This window comes from Dipteris shenzhenensis, chromosome 3 (genome assembly GCF_047967505.1).
Source record: "Dipteris shenzhenensis isolate YYH24624 ecotype China chromosome 3, Dip_SZ_1.0, whole genome shotgun sequence".
In the NCBI taxonomy this organism is placed as follows: domain Eukaryota; kingdom Viridiplantae; phylum Streptophyta; class Polypodiopsida; order Gleicheniales; family Dipteridaceae; genus Dipteris; species Dipteris shenzhenensis.
In genome coordinates this window covers 10,532,374-10,548,856 of record NC_141598.1, presented here as the reverse complement: position 1 = coordinate 10,548,856, position 16,483 = coordinate 10,532,374, and the positions used below count along the sequence as shown (strand labels likewise).

Genomic DNA, 16,483 nt, shown 5'->3' with positions numbered 1-16,483 from the left:
ATGTGTCTAGTGTGTGACCTAAGTGATGATGTAAGACAAAGGCAATCCCACTGATGTAGGGATTGATTCCCACTATGTAGGGGCTGATTGCCACTATGTAGGGAAGGTATTACCTTCTCCCCCTTTCTATAAAAGAGAGTCCTCTCTCTCACAATCATAATAGAGAACTATCATCTTTCTTTCATTGTGCTCTCACACCTCTTGCAAGATGCATCTATTCTATCCTACGGGATTCTACAAATGGTATCAGAGCTTTAGGTTCTAGATCTAGCCTAGCCTAGCGTTAGATGCTATCTTTAGCATAAACTACTAGTTTCTCATCTTCTCCATTTTCCTCCTTCTTCCCCAAATCTTTGAGAGCTGAGTTCACCACCTACAAGCAACCATTCCCAGGGTCCTTCTTGCTGGAGAGACCCTTCATATGGCGAACTTCCACTTCAGAGGAATTAGAGAATGCTGCCCACAAAACTGCGCAACAGTCGTTTTCATCCTAACACCTTTTCTTGCAATGCGACTTGCTGGAGCAGCCATTCCAAAATTCCTTTGAGCCAAGCTTGCACAACAGTATGAGCTAGCTCCTGTCCAGATTTGAAGGGAAATGGTCCACCAGGGAGGGAAAAACAGCAAAAAAACCAGTCAACTTTCAAGTTGCTGGCTATGGCGACCTGGCGCAACATTGCGCCCCTCCTTGCTAGTAGCTCTTCTCAGGTATAAGGCCTTTCTTCCTGCATAAAAATCCCCTTGAATAGAGCTATGAGCTGTGAGAATTGCACCCTCCAAGTTCAGGCCTCTGTTTTGAACAGTTTTGACAAGGTTGTGAGTTTGATGCTACATTAGATGCTACTTTAGCATTTCTGATGTTTTAAAGTGTTGAATAGCTTCAGTACGACTATGGCTACAGCTTTGCTTTAAGTTGCTACACCTGGATTTGCTTGGAATACTTTCATTTAGCCACCTCTATGAAGCACGTAAGTGAAAGCATCATTGATTTGTAGTATGGAATTTGGTTACAAGTCTTTGCTACTCTAAATGCTTGTATTTTGAAGCTCGTCAACTCTTTCTAGCCTTGTAAGAGAGTAGACATTGCCCATTTTGGGTTAGACCCTCTCATGGCTACCATCTTGAATATGGATAAGTTCAATGGTAAAGGCTTTCACACATGGCAGATGAAGATTAAGTTTGCATTGATGAGGGAAAACCTCTGGGGGCTTGTCAAACCTGCTTCAACTTCTTCTTCAACAGCCTCTAATGCTGAAGAATCCTCAGCTCCGACACGCCCCGGCAAGAGATCCTGCTAGAGAGGAGAAAGCCTATGGCATCATTGCTCTTGGCTTAGGAGATACTATATCCATCATATCTCTGATTTAGAATCTCCTTCTGAAGCTTGGCAGAAGCTTGACATTATTTTTGGTGCTAGCTCTCACATCTCAAAATTGTCACTTAAATTTGCTTTCTTTGAATTGAAGATGGCTTGTGGCACTCCCTTGGCTGCCCATGTCAATTACATGGGGAGTCTCATGACTCAACTTGCTTCTATCAACTCTCCAATCACTACAGATGATGCAATGGCAATATTGCTCAAAAGTATGCTTGAAGATTATGATCATGTTGTTACCACTCTGAAAAATCTTCCTAATCCTACTCTTGAAGGTCTTATTACTGCTCTTCAAGAAGAAGAAAGGCACATGGAACTCCGGAGAGGCAATGACACAGCCTACCAGAGAGGCAATGACACAGCCTATGCCATAAAAACTCAAAAGGGCAAGCTTTCACCTTGCAGACATTGTGGGAAGACTAATCACCTCTCAAAAGATTGCTTCAAGATCAATCCTTGCAAACATTGTGGCAAAAACAATCACCATGAAAAGTATTGTAATGCCAAAAAGGAAGAAACTACAAAGTCAAAAACTGCCAATCTACTTTCATTTGATGAGTCTCCACATGATGAAGACTATGCTTTTTAGGCACTTTGTCTTTTTTGTTTATCATCACTTGGTCAAATTTTGAGGTTCTCTGCCTGGAGTAGTACTCCAAAAAAAAAATGTTATGTAAATCACCTCTGGTCACCATATGATGTAGGCCATGTGATATGTGTTTTGACTATCCCATTTCTGTGAATTTCACACCCTTCGGAACCCTTGCTAGCATGAGATCCTAGCCATAGATTAATCCTTGACCACCATGAGATGGCTTGAGAAACTATGAGACTAGATGTATCCTTGATACTTCAAGAGGCAACCCCTTGAGGGGGGGTTTGTTGGGGTAAGTATGATCAAGGGCTTGCTCTATGGTGCATGTGTGCATCTAGGGGAGTCACATGTGTGTTTGTGTGTGTTGTAAAGGCACATCAAGTGCTATGATGTGTCTAGTGTGTGACCTAAGTGATGATGTAAGACAAAGGCAATCCCACTAATGTAGGGATTGATTCCCACTGATGTAGGAGCTGATTGCCACTATGTAGGGAAGGTATTACCTTCTCCCCCTTTCTATAAGAGAGAGACCTCTCTCTCACAATCATAATAGAGAACTATCATCTTTCTTTCATTGTGCTCTCACACCTCTTGCAAGATGCATCTATTCTATCCTATGGGATTCTAAAATATGATAGGTCGAAAATGTAGTAAGCTCTTGTGCACTGTACATAATAAAGGCTAGACACATAGATATGCACTTTTATGTTTTGGTCTGGGTTATGGGATACCAGAGACTACCTCTGGAACTATGATGAATGGCTGTATATATTTCAAGATAAATTTCAAAATGTTTTTTTGCAAGGGCACATGGAAAATGATGAGAAGCAGTGTGGGTGTGGGTACATCCATATCCAGAGCATTTGTGGTATCCAATGTGTGACGGAGTTTTTTGTGTGTGACTTGATATATGTTCTTTTATTACCTTGTGTCTTGGGTTTCCTTTGTTTTGAGTGGTTTCCATTTGTTGGGGCTCATATGCGTATCCCGTGTGTCAAGGATGGGTTCATTATATGTGATAGATTGTGGGTAAGTGCTGGCTTGAAGGGAATGTGAATGTGGGGCATTTTTTGCCTTGGTGTATGTTTTTTGGGAAAGGGAAAGAGAGTGGTTTAATTCATGAGATGAGGTGGCCAGCAAATGTCGGAGTTTTACATGGATGTGCAAGCTGGCTACGTGATCACGTGCAACGCTCAAAGGAAGTGGGGAGCTGCCATGTTACGTGGTGGAAGATTGCTAGAGTTTCCAAAAGGGTGATGGATCTATGGTTGTCTAAAGAAGGGGGTTGGCATGCAAATGAGAGAGAGGCTAACATCGTAGAAATCGAGACGTGCGATGGGAGAAGGAAGAAGTATGGTTGCAAAGAAACGCAGTTCAGCATGACGTCCTAGTCTTCTTCAACAATGGTGTTCTAAGGGAGCTAGACTCATCGTGAGGGTAATGAAAGGCCAGTTGCTGATTGTGATTCGTTCTAAGGGAACTGAACGACTTCTTTGCGATACGTTCTTGTTGTTGTGATCATTTGCTGATTTGATCGTGGGATATTTCCTGAGAAGAAGGCTTGAGTGATGGGCTAGTTCACAACAATGGTTTCACGATCGAAGGTAAAATGTTCTTGCTGTTGAATTGAAAGGTGCTCCTACGTCATTCTCTAATTGACTATGTTTTCATGATAGTAAGAGAGAAGAACGACTTGCTGCTGGTGTATTTCATCCGTTGGTGTGGCATGAGAATGATCAGTATGCCAAATGATTGATTGAATTGTGTTGAGTCAAGAGATTGTCAAGTTGCTGGCTAAATTACTAGATTTGAGAGTTGGTTTGAGATTCTCCTTGGTTGCTCTTCTGAAGTGACTGGATGGCGATAAGGCAGAGGCAGTTTAATACAGGGGCTGATTTGTCTATGGATCTACCTACGACCACGTGATTGGTGGGTTGCTGAGTTGACGAGAAAGCTTGATTGGTGACTTGTGTAGGTCATTAGAAGAGTTTTCTTGCTGGCTCCATGTGCAATTTGGTCTGAGAAAAGAAGACATCTGTGAAGCTGTACGTGGTTGGTTCCTGATGCAGATATAGAGAGACTTTTCCCAATGAGCTGTGGGTTCATTTCCTATATTTTGATGTTTCTTGTGCTGTCAGAAGGTGCTTGTGGGTGTTCGTTATCTTGAGATTGCTTTTTGTTTTTGGGATTGGTGGTTCGTGGGCATTCTACTTTGTGTCTGGGAAAGATTTCAATGAGTTTGTGCCTGGCATGTTTCTTGTAATTTTGGATCCATGCTCTGGATGGTGTGCTAAGCTAATGTCACTTGGAGCCATAACACACTGCAATTCTGCTTCCATGATTGCCCCGGCCTCAATATCTTCCAGTCTGAAGATTATCTTTTGTTTTATCAACGTCATCCAAGCATTAAAACACTGAAACCCGTTCATGTATGGACGGACCTTCACAGTCAAGACAGACCACCAAGTCTTAAAGTAGTTGCAAACAATGCCCAGCTCCTAGCGGAGCGATCGGCAATCCCGATGGAGTCAGATCTTTCAACAATGCGGGGCAATGATTGAATATGTCCTGGAAAGAATAACCCCATCGCCAACGCTCTAAGCCTCCATTCAGACAATAGAAAAGGCCACAGTACTCGAGATTCAAGGGAAAGACCTTGACTCTATGAAAACATAGTACGTAGACTCCGCAGAGTCTGGTGTCATGATGCCCTCACAAGCGGCCATAGAGGCATTAGTAGTACATTGGGGAAACTAGAGAGATATTTGTATTGGCCCAAAATGCGGAAGATGTATATAGTTATGTGTAGAGATGCCAAATCTGCTAAAAGGTAGAAGTGTCCCACCAGAAGGCAGCAAGATTGCTTCAGCCCTTACCGATCCTCGAAGGTCCTTTCCAAGACATCAGGATGGATTTTATGGGACCCGTACCCGCACCTGTAGGTACGTGAAACACTCAATGTCTAACCATTGTTTATCATTTTAGAAAATTTTGTATGCTCATTCAGTGCAAGCAGACGGTCAGCACAGAAGACGTAGCCCGCTTATTTATTAAGTATTGGTACCGGATTGGAGGATTGCCATGGACCATTACCACATGACATCACATCTATGTAGGGCTCTGTTCGAAAACTTTGGCACCAAGCTCCAGATGTCCAGTGCTTTTCATCCGCAAACCGACGGGCAATCCGAGAGATATAATCAATTGTCTTTTGATGTACTAAAATTGTATTATCATGATGCGCAGTCCAAGTGGGAGCAATACCTTCCATGAGTATAGGCCACATTGAATGATACCTATTCTTCAAGTATTAGGAGTACCCCTTATGAAGCCACTTTTGACAAGAGATTCTCTTTACTACTCACCAAGATGATATCCCCATCTCTCGAAGCCAATAAAACTACACAATCCATGGCCGAGATCACCGAGATCGCCTCGCCAAAGCACAAAGCAATGTACACACGCCAAGCCAATAAGTCCCGCCAAGATGTCAATTATAAAGAGGGTATTGGGTTTATCTAAGGATTATAAAGCAAAGACTAAAACATGTGAGCAAGCAATGCCCTAGCTTATCCTTCATTAGTTTCGAGCCATTCCCCATCATTAAGAAGATCAACGATGTCTCTAGGAGGCTGCAGTTACCAGACAGTTGGACGATGCATAATATCTTTCATGTGGCGTGGTTGAAGTCATATATATGGCCCAGCACTCAGCGAAATCAACGATGAGCAGCAGCCCAAGGTGATCGATGAGGAAGAAGTCATTGAGCCAGAGCAGATTCTCCTCCACAAATGGAAGCATAGGTTAGGACACCGGATCCAAGAACTCTACATGAAGTTTCAAGATCGAGGAACCCATGAAGCTGTGAGACTAGACGAAGGTTTCTTCTAGGAGTTCCACAAATATTGGCGAACTATTTGGAGGCCATGCAGTTGCGGCCAAGTTAAGGAGGGAATGTCACATGCACCCCTGCACTTGGGTGCAAGGTGACAACTAGCTTCATCGACAAAGTGCACATAGTTCCTATGATAGGATATTTTGTCGTATGCCATGACCCCATTGTAAGCCCTTGTCCAGGGACAGTCAGACAAGAGCTACGTAGTTTAGTGTCTCAACCTTAGGTCATGTCAGAAATCAAGTCATCGTTTAGTAGTACCCAATGGAGAACAGTACGTTAGTGTTTCCGTCTTAGAATTTTAGCTAGGTCTAGGTCTCATCCTAGGTTAGGAGCCCAAAAGGGCCCCCAAAGAGCTGGACCAAGGAGTTCCCCAGCAAGGGAAAATGGGCTGGGGAAGGACTGCCCTACACCCCTCCCTAGGCATCAAAGGGGTGGGGATGTGAGCCCAACCAGCCGACTGCCTGGTCGGCCAATTTCTGGCTGGTTGGCTCAGCCCTACAAGCCCCACAGCCCCCTATTTAAAGGGGGGCTTGCTGCCCTCACTTCTCATCCAGCTCCCCTCAGTTTCCATCCTGGTGCAGCCTCATCCCTTCCAAAATCCACCTGCAAGACAGCCATAAGTTCAGCAGTCCCTAAGGGTGATCCCGGAAGGTGTCCACGCAGCACCATAGCCCAGCTCACAGTAGAGGTTTGGGGTTGCTGTTTCAGCAGCTTTCTTTTACAATTTTCAACTCTTTTCACAGCTCTTGTTAGCTCCATCTCTCTCAGCTTCCATATAGATCTCTCAAGCTCCATATCTCAGATTTCTATCTTCCCTTCATCTCTCTCACTCACGCAGCTTCGTTGCATGCCCGGATTTCATCTTATATCTACTAGATCGAAGAACAGAAATGATGGGATTTGGACTATTATTGACATGTTCAGCAAGCAAGCTCACTTCATTCCTATCAAGAAGGCCCTCAAAGTGGACCACACGGCAAAGCTATTGATGGCAAAGATCTTCAAGCACCATGGGCCTCCCAAATCAATAGTAATTGATCAAGACGCCTGGATGACCACCTTGTTTTCGAGAGCATTATTTGACAACGTGGGGACAAAGTTGGATTTTTCTTCTTCTTTTCACCCCTAGTCAGAGCTAGATCTCTTGAAATGCTATCTATCTGAGCAAAAAGCTGAGTGGAAAAAATACCGTTCCTTCACGTCAACACCAGCACTATAGCATGCATAGGACCACCACTATACCATGCACAGCATCCTATCAGTGCCCATTGATGGGTGTAGACCATTTCATGGGCATATGTTCTAATAAATGTGACATCAACACACGTTTTGTAGGAATACATGGAGTGGGAGAGAGTGCCAGCAATCACATGATGCAACACAGAGAATGAGGCACAAGTAGATGTGATAGACTCAAATGTAAAACCAGTACAATGAGCCTCCTTTATAGGCTGGGCAGCCTCACACTCTACATCACAAGTGAGGTAACTAGAGGAATATCTCCTGACCTCACATGTGATGTCACACACTAGAATTTAATCTAGACAAGACTTGGTCCACTTGCACAAGTGGCCCAAGGACTCTTCACAACCACACAACTTTAGGAGAATCTCACTCTAGAACTCTAGGAAACTCACACTAGAACTCCGGTTTCCAACAAAACCCCCTTCGAAGCTAGGGTGAGTGACAATGATGGCAACATCCAGACTGTTCATCCCATAAAATCTCAGAGGCTAAAGTCTGAGCATGGTTCAGAGGTTAAACTAAGGACCCTCATGGCTGAAAGTTCAAACATATGACCAAATGCTCAAGCCTAAGCATAGATGCATGGCCAGCTCATACGTCTACGGAGAGAGACGCAAACATCCTGGAGTTGGCCAGGCTTGATATAGGACAACCATCCAAACAAAACTTGTTAGAAAATCTGCCCACCACTGCTAGATGCTGCCACATGGCAGCCAAAGAAGCGCGGAGTATGGGGGTCCCACACCCCGCCTCCTAGCCACGCTGCCTCCTCGGTCATCCAAAAGAGCCGGCTGGGATGACTGAGGAGGGTCTTCACCTTTCATTTATACAAGACCCACTTGAATACACATTTGTATATGGGATATATATATTCACCAATGCCACGTACCCTACTTGTGTACCAAGGGTCTTTTAGCTCCCTTTTTTATTCCATCAACCAAGGCACCACGTGGGGGTTTTGGATGACACATATACTTCCAACACCCCCCCATGGTCCAGACACCAGAAGACACATTAGATTGACTCCCCACAAAGGTAACCCAACCACTGGTTTCAAGAGTCAGCACATTGAATCGACCCCACCACACAGAGTAACCCGTAAGAGGGTTCAAGGGCTGCCAACAATCTCAAGGGCAGCTACAAACTCAAAAAAACGGTCACTGAAGTCCAAACAGGAACTGCAGTCAGAGCACCCGTAGGTTGCCACCTCCCACGAGCGTGCAGATGCCTGCCCAGCACCTCTGCAACTCTAGAAAGCCTATGCTTTCTCTCTCCCACTCACTGAGGATTGCCCTTGGCCAGCTTAGAGTCTCTTCGCATCAGCTCGAGATAGAGGCTGGTAGGATGCGACGCATGGAGGATGGACGGCGACCAGGCCGAGAGACCAGGATCTGCCCTTGTTGCACCATGGGAGAGGTGGAGTCAGAGGAGCACTTCATTTGCAGATGCCCGCTATATTATGAGCTCAGAGGTAGATTCCACTGTCTCTTCACGGATGGCTTTGGACCTCTCTCACGAGTGATGGACTACGAGGATCAGCATTGCCTAGCTCTTTATGTCAGGGAGGCCACTATGCTTCGACGAGACTACCTCAGAGACCATCAGCACAGACCGAAGCGTGATAGAGCCCAGCCTGATAGAGCTCAGGCACACGCTATACCAGAGGACAGAGACCAGGAGGAGCACGAGGAGGTCAGAGCTCACACAAGACACATGCCTCCACCCTGTGGATGTACATATGAGATGGTTTGTAGACGCCGCAGGATCTTGTTACATAGGGGACGTACTCGTCGCTTCATCTCCAGACGATCCAGGATGATGGCAGCTTTTCGGAGGAGACTTACTCATGGAGATCTCGCCCCACCAGCCGCTCACCTCACCTTTGCTCAGATTTGTACTCTCATAGCAGAAGGCAGAGTCGATGGACAGGATTTCCAGTATTATTTTGGTTCTCAGACTCCGTGACACCTGGACTTGTATCTTTGCATTGGCATATTGTACTCATCCCCCCATTTTGCACCCAGGGGCGGTTTCCTTGCATCTAGTTTACTTTGTATTTAGGCTCAGATTTGACATTATGTACTTTCACTTGCATTGTATTGCGTAGCACTTAGATGATATTCGACGATGCCTCTTCTTTGTGGCACGTTGATTTTGTGCTATCTTGTATGCAGAGTTCTTGATGTCCCATGGGCCCATTTTGGCCTTTAGTGGACAATAATACACTTTCTTTCTTTCTTTCTTTCTTTCTTCTGAAAGAGATAAACCCGAGATGGCTGCAGTGAGAGCTTTCTCCTCAGGTATAGTAGAGGGTCCAGCTTCTTCTTCGTCTTCACATTAGTCTCTTGTGTGACCAAGTTAGCATGCTCCTTTGACTGTTCTTTTGCCATTTTTTTGAAGCATCAATCCTCTATATGTTTGAGCTTCTTGCAATAAGTACACTTTGTGTCTTTCCATTCTTCCTTGATTTATTCTTTGAGAAGAATGTTTTTCCAGTGAAACTCTGACTTCTTTGTAACACGGTGGTCCTCGATAGCCACCATATCACCGTATCCCATATTGAAGCCAACCCTGAGTACTACCAATACCTCATGGTATTTGGAGATACCTTCAATACTAGAGAGCAAAACTGCCACCTCGTCATCTTCTCCAATTGTGGCTTTTTGGGCAGCCAGTTGTTGAAGAATATTCCTAGATTCCTCAGGTGTTCAGTCAGTGATTTCTCCTTCCTTCATCTTCAAATCAAAAAGTTTCTCTTTAGGAAATCGTTTGAATTGATCCTATTTCCAAATAAATTTTCCAGCTTAGTCCAAACTTCACTTATTGTCTTGTCGAGATCCACATGGTGGATTAGGTTGTCGGCAAGCCCTAGGCCAATGATTGCCAAAACCTTATTATTCTGGTTCTTCTAATAAAGGATCTTTTTGTCATCCAACTTCGGCTTCTTTTCCTTGCCATTTGCCACATTCCAGGTTCCTACTCGCATAAGAAGCAACCTGATTTTTGTTTGCCAAGTCGAAAAGTTGGTTCTCGAAAATTTCTCAATCAATGGAGCAAGTGCACCCATATTGAGTTACAAAAGAAGAATAATAAACTGATTACAATAGAGAGATCTCAGTTTGTCATAACAAAGTGAAAGTGAAGAACTACATGTCAAACTGGAGCAGCAAACACGTTGTGATAAAGCCTTATCCCAGAAATGCCACATGTCAGCCAACGAGGGGTTCTTAGAAACCTTAACAAAAAATATTTGAAACAACAAGCAAGAAAAATAACCCATCGTCTTTGTCACGGTGGAATAGAGGAGACACAAAGGATTGCATCGATTAACAGCTGCAAAAAATAACCAGTTCTCCTAGCAAATAATAGAACTCCTCCTTCAACCAGATCCCCAGCAAAGCAGCAGCCTTCTAGCTCACAAACAAATACTCCTCAGTCGACCGATAATCGGCCACTGTAATAGTTGAACAGCAGCATATAGAAGCAGTGACTAACAGAGCCTTCAGCAACAGCAAATACAGCCTTCAGTCATTGGAGTAAACAATAGGCAATGAACTGTGAATATTTGGCACCAAAAGTCCTTCAGACCATCACCCCTCTAGAAACCGTTCGACTAGACAGCATCCTCATAAACAATCGTACTGGTAAATGACGAAGAATGTATAAAGTCCTTGCTGGCAAAAGACTGGAAAAAAGGGGCAACAGAGCATCTCCTGGGAAACACGGGCAACAAAATAGCTGAAAAGAGGCACCTGGCAAACCAAGCCTTCAAAAGCCGCATTGTTTTGAGATTTGTTTTGAGATGTGCAACGACAAATCCACAAACAGACTTCTGGCAACTAATAGACAGTTGCAGTAGAGCTGCTGATAACGTTTGAAGCTTGCTGAGAAAAACTTTTCTACAGCTTCAGGGAACTATCGCAGCAGTGATGAACCATGTTGAAGGAGTTGCATGGAGGATCCGAACCTACTCTGATCTTGAAAGAAGGGCGGTAATGCACACTGAAGGCAACAGGCACAAATGAGAAACTCCTTCGGGGGCTTGAGGTTCGAAAGCACCATGCTCTGATTCCTACATGGTGTGGAAGAGAGAGCCAGCAATCACATGGTGGGACACGGAGAATGAGGCACAAGTAGGTGTGATAGATTTAGATGTAAAACAACTACAATGAGCCTCATTTATAGGCTGGGCAGCCTCACACTTTACATCATAGGTGAGGTCACTGGAGGAATATTTCCTTATCTTACATGTGATTCACACAGAATAGAATCTAATCTGCACTGGACTTGGTCAACTTGCACAAGTAGCCCAAGGACTCTTCATACCCGCACAACTTTAAGACAATCTCACCCTAGGACTCTAGGACACTCACACTAGGACTCTGATTTCCAACACAATTAAAGAGAGACTCAAAATGCATTTGTGCTTGTGCATCCTCCATACTACCATCCAGGTGACACTTCATTTTTTATGATCAGAAAAATTTTTGTAAATATGAACCAGAAAAACCACGAGTCAAGAGATTACCTCTTCTACGTCTTTAATAGTAGTGCAGTAAATGATGGTAGAGCCTCCTGATTTACAGTCTTTCATGACATCATGAGCAAGCTCCTCCCTAAAAGCATGGGTTCGATTGATGTTTTTCACACCATAAAAGATGTTTGGACGATCAAAAGTTGACACCACCTCAAAAGCATTTCTCAGCTGTAATGACTTTCGTATGTCATCTCGCACCCTGCAAAAAAACTTCTCAATGGAATACCCTCTGTAGTACAGGACATGGTTCATATACAACTTATTTGCTCAATAAAAAGAGCACATGATATTTTTTATAGATAAATCTCTCAAAGATGTAGCAGGGATGAGATCCAAAGCATCTTTCTGTACCAGAAAGGACTACATCATGATATTTTATTTATTTTTCCATAACGTTTGCACCTCAATTATTTACATGTGAGGAGCAAAGTACAGGTGAAATTTCTGTTGATCTACAAATATTCCTACATTATTTTGCTGTATGACCTTGAATGTTGGACTGCAAGCTGATTATATAGAGCCCTTATAAGGCCTTTTCTTTTGCAACAAAAGGATATATCCACCCAAAACAAAGGTACAAGGATCCACAGAACCATGGCTAAATCCAACCAAAAAGAGAAGATATGCGAGCTGGTCCTCACAATGCAGAGTGTTATTAATAGTTCCAAATAAATTCTCCAAGACCAAGGCCCAAAAAGCATATATGATCCAATGTCCACAAAAACCAAGACCTTGCATGCGTCGCCCCAGATACCATGCAAGGTTTGCACAATGCCAAGCAAGGTATGAGTCTGCAACGTCAACATTGTTTAGTAGTAATTTGCTCACGAACCGCACATGCCTCTCTCTCTCCTTAGAAGGTACGTATCATGTCAGCTACAGCCAGATCAGTCGTAGCCAACCCTAGTGGGCCATGCTACCTTCGCTCAACAATGAAGTCTCTTCCAATTGTCATGCAAGTACATAAAAGTTAGTCAAAGCCTAGTGAGAATGGCCACAATCAGGTCCTTGTTCCCCAAGCTTCTTTATCTCCACACTTGCTAGCATCTCACCTGCACAGCTCCCTTCCCAAGCCTGCTGATGTTCATATTCCCTTACCCAAACCCCCTTCCTCCCATTAAAGTGCTCGCTGGCTATTGCACATGCCCTTTATTCATCCTCAAGCTCCCTCCTCCTGCTTGCCCCCTCCCCCACTGCCGTCTTTCCTCATTCTCTGTTGTGGACTTTCTCCTCTCTCTTCCTGCCTGCAGTCCTTTTGCACCTGGTTGTGCTTCTGCCTTGTCCCTGGGTTCAGGACGAAGAGGCTCCATGGAAGCAGCTTCAATCCTGCCTATCAAAGTGAGAATTTACAGTCCATACAGCAAGCATCTCCCATACATTCTCAAGAGTAAACTGGCGGATGGATCCTAAGCCTATGTCCCTTGCAAGAACAGATTAGAAGTGGCTTCAAGCCATCCTAGCCTTCAGCATTGGCCACACTATGGCAGGATTTTTCAGTGCATGTTAAAAGTGTACTTGCATATCATGTCAAGCTGCACGTTCCAAGGTTGCCTAGTTTGTATCTGTTATTCTTCCAACAACTTGATAAAGTCTTTGGCATCCTTGGAGCTTCCCATGACAGCAATCTCTCTATTTCAGAGTGACCATGAGAGAGCAACAGGAGTTGATCAGACTACAAGATGCAGAGTTTGACCAGACATAGCGACGAGTCATAGATTTCTATGTTTTTGAGTCAACTCCAAGACACGGTGGGATGGAGGAGGAGGAGCTTGCCGATATGCGGACAGTTTGGATTTCTAAGAGGGGTACAGAGACCACCTGCAACACGGAGAGCAACAAGAGCACCCTCGATTGAGATCAGGCCTAGTACATCTTTCCTCAAAGGAGACTGCCCAAGATGAGGGGTCACTCTGAACATAGCTCAACGGGTTCAGAGATCAAGGAGACCACATTCCCCTCCCCTACCACAGCATGAGACATCCCGGCAGACGCAGATCCAAGACATCTTCACCGCTCATAGACGGGCCACCACGGTGCCGGGTTTCGGATTCTAAATTCTGAAGGCACAGGAACGGAACGGAAAGGAAATGGAAAAGCTGGAAATGAAGAGACAAGTGTAAAGCAATGATAACCAAAGTACTAACCTAAATAGATAGCTTGATGTTGACTGATATATTAAGACTAGACAAGTACAATGCCTTTATAGAATAGGCACACACTCTAGGTGTCATATGTATATGGGACAAGTCCCATAGTGACATGTGGCACACTAGGATATAAAGTAGTCTAATACTACTCTAGAACTCAATAAAACACACTAGAAACACTAACTTTGACTTCATGTTCTAACATCCCCCCATGAAGGAAATGTGAGGGACTACTAGAATGAAGCCTATGGAAATGAAATGGAAAAGCTGAAAATGAAGAGACAAGTGCAAAGCAATGATAACCAAAGTACTCACATGAATAGATAGCTTGATGTTGACTGATATATTAAGACTAGACAAGTACAATGCCTTTATAGAATAGGCACACACACTCTAGGTGTCATAGGTATATGGGATAAGTCCCATGGTGACATGTGGCACACTAGGATATAAAGTAGTCTAGTACTACTCTAGAACTCAATAAAACACACTAGAAACACTCACTTTGACTTCATGTTCTAACAAGTTCCAGCTCCACTACTTCAGATGGCACATGATATATTTTGAACTTGATTTTGCTTGAGCTACTGAGTTTTTATTTTCATTTCAGCATAGTACTCAGCAAGGGCCTTAGCGCGCCCTTTGCTCCAGCCCTTTGTGGCTTGGATGAGTTCTTCTCCCTTTTGGTGTGTTCTGCACTTTGTGCAAACGTTAATCTCTCTCTCTCCCTCTCTTTCTCTCAGGCTGTTAGTTGCATGAAATCAAAGAGCTCAGGCTGTTAGATCCAGCTCTTACCAGAAAGGTGAACGAGATGGAGAACAAAGGCAAGCAGGAAATTATTGCAGAAGCTATGGAGAAGTTCAGCACATTTCCACCAGCACCAACTCTTGTCTCCAAGGTCAAGTAAATGATCAACACTCAAGTGAGTTCAGCCAAGGAAGAGATGGCCATTGTTGTGGACATCAAACTTAACAAAGCAGGTCTATACACAGAAGTAAAAGAGCAGCAGGCTATAGCACATAATAAGAAGATACTACGCATTGGAGGGCTGCCCAAGGATTGCCTTGGCCTTTTTAATGAAGAACAGGATTACACAGCAGACGAGAGGATTGCATGTCTCAAGAAGGAAATACCACAAGTAGAGTGGGATCATAATGATATTAGCTGTGTCTCCCAAATAGGAATGCAAGTACAAGTGTTTTTCAAGGAGAGAGTGGGGAGAATTAAGATTCTTCGACAAACAAACAAGTTGAAGGGCATAAGGATTTGGATCTCTAAGGAACTCACCTTAACCCAGCTCAAACAGAGGGGTGTCGAGCTCACCAAAATGAAGGATGCACGTAAAGCTGAAAAATGGGCTGTATATCGAGATGAACAACGTTAATTAGGGATTTCAAGTCTAAACCTGAAGACTCTCAATCTTAAACTGATGTTATGAAGGCCACTTCTATTAGTTTTATAGTCCAAGTATGTATCGGTGTGATATAATAATCGAGCTGGGATGCCATGTGCACTCCTCAACCCTCTGGCATATCCAGATGTTATAAGTCTTTTTTACATTTTGTACTTTGTCCCATAGACCCGGGAGGTCTCCTGCGGACATTAATATGACTTTCTTTCTTTCCTTTTCATGGGGGAATTGGGTCTTAAGGCTCACACACCCTACCTCGTCCTATTGGCTAAGACATGTATGACACCTCTTAAAGAAAAGACATTATGCCAATTCATGGCTTACCGCAACAAAGATCAAAAGATGGATGCCAGCAGGATACCTCACAAGACATTGGAAGCTCACAAACCACTACATGGCACCGAAATGGAATGAAATGGATGGAATTATGGGGTTTAACAGCTGCTGATATACCAGATGATGCATGTAAGATCAGGGATGGCCATCTAGGAGAGCATACAAGGGTCATCGAGAGCAGTCTCTGCTAGGAGGGACATATTTTTCAGCGTATGGAGGGGATCGGCTTTCTTCTCTGATTCTGCTTTGGGGTTGAGGTGGCATTTTCAGCCTCAACCCTAGTTAGTAGTTACTTCCTAGCTCTTTTTGAGTTTTGGTTTTTCTCATGCATGGCATGATGTACTCCCGCATTGAGCTTGCTCCTGCAGTTTTCTTTCATACTTAATATGGAAATACTTTTTTGCCAAAATAAAATAAAATCAAGGAGTTAGTGGCACACAAGATGCTACAAAAATTATGGCAAGCCCCAAGGTCAAAAATGCAGTTCTACAAACAAGATATTATTCCAATGGAAAGCTATGGGATGAAAAATAACCGTGGAGAACACATCCCAATGTTTTAAAGGCATCTAATGAGAACCAGCTCAAATGATATAGAGTTGGAGAAGGGAAGGTGCGCAAAACCTAGGGTGAAAGAATATGCGAAATCTGCCCCACAAGGGAGGTGGAAAATGAGCATCATCTAATCCCTGAAGGCAGAAGACTGTCTATGACTGATAAACAAAGAACCCAACGTTGGGAAGAAAGGCATGCTTCTGATGGATATGCACACATCAAAGAAAGATATCATGCCAACAAAGGAAACCTGAAAAAACTATGAAGCAGCCAGCTACAACGCTAGGAAGTTATCTAAAAGAAGTTTTGGAACACTTGAACAAGGCACTTGGACTAGCACACAAGCTGAACAAGTACTAACTGCATAGCAAGTCTAAAGTATTTT

General features: G+C 43.8%; 1 protein-coding gene across 1 annotated transcript in view; it reads right to left on the bottom strand.

The window, feature by feature from the left end:
- LOC147903345 (uncharacterized) overlaps nucleotides 1–16,483 on the bottom strand; it is a 141,722-nt gene that overhangs the window by 90,507 nt on the left and 34,732 nt on the right. The window contains 1 exon segment of the mRNA XM_087372504.1: nucleotides 11,642–11,849. Coding sequence (XP_087228630.1) covers nucleotides 11,642–11,849 — 208 coding nt within the window.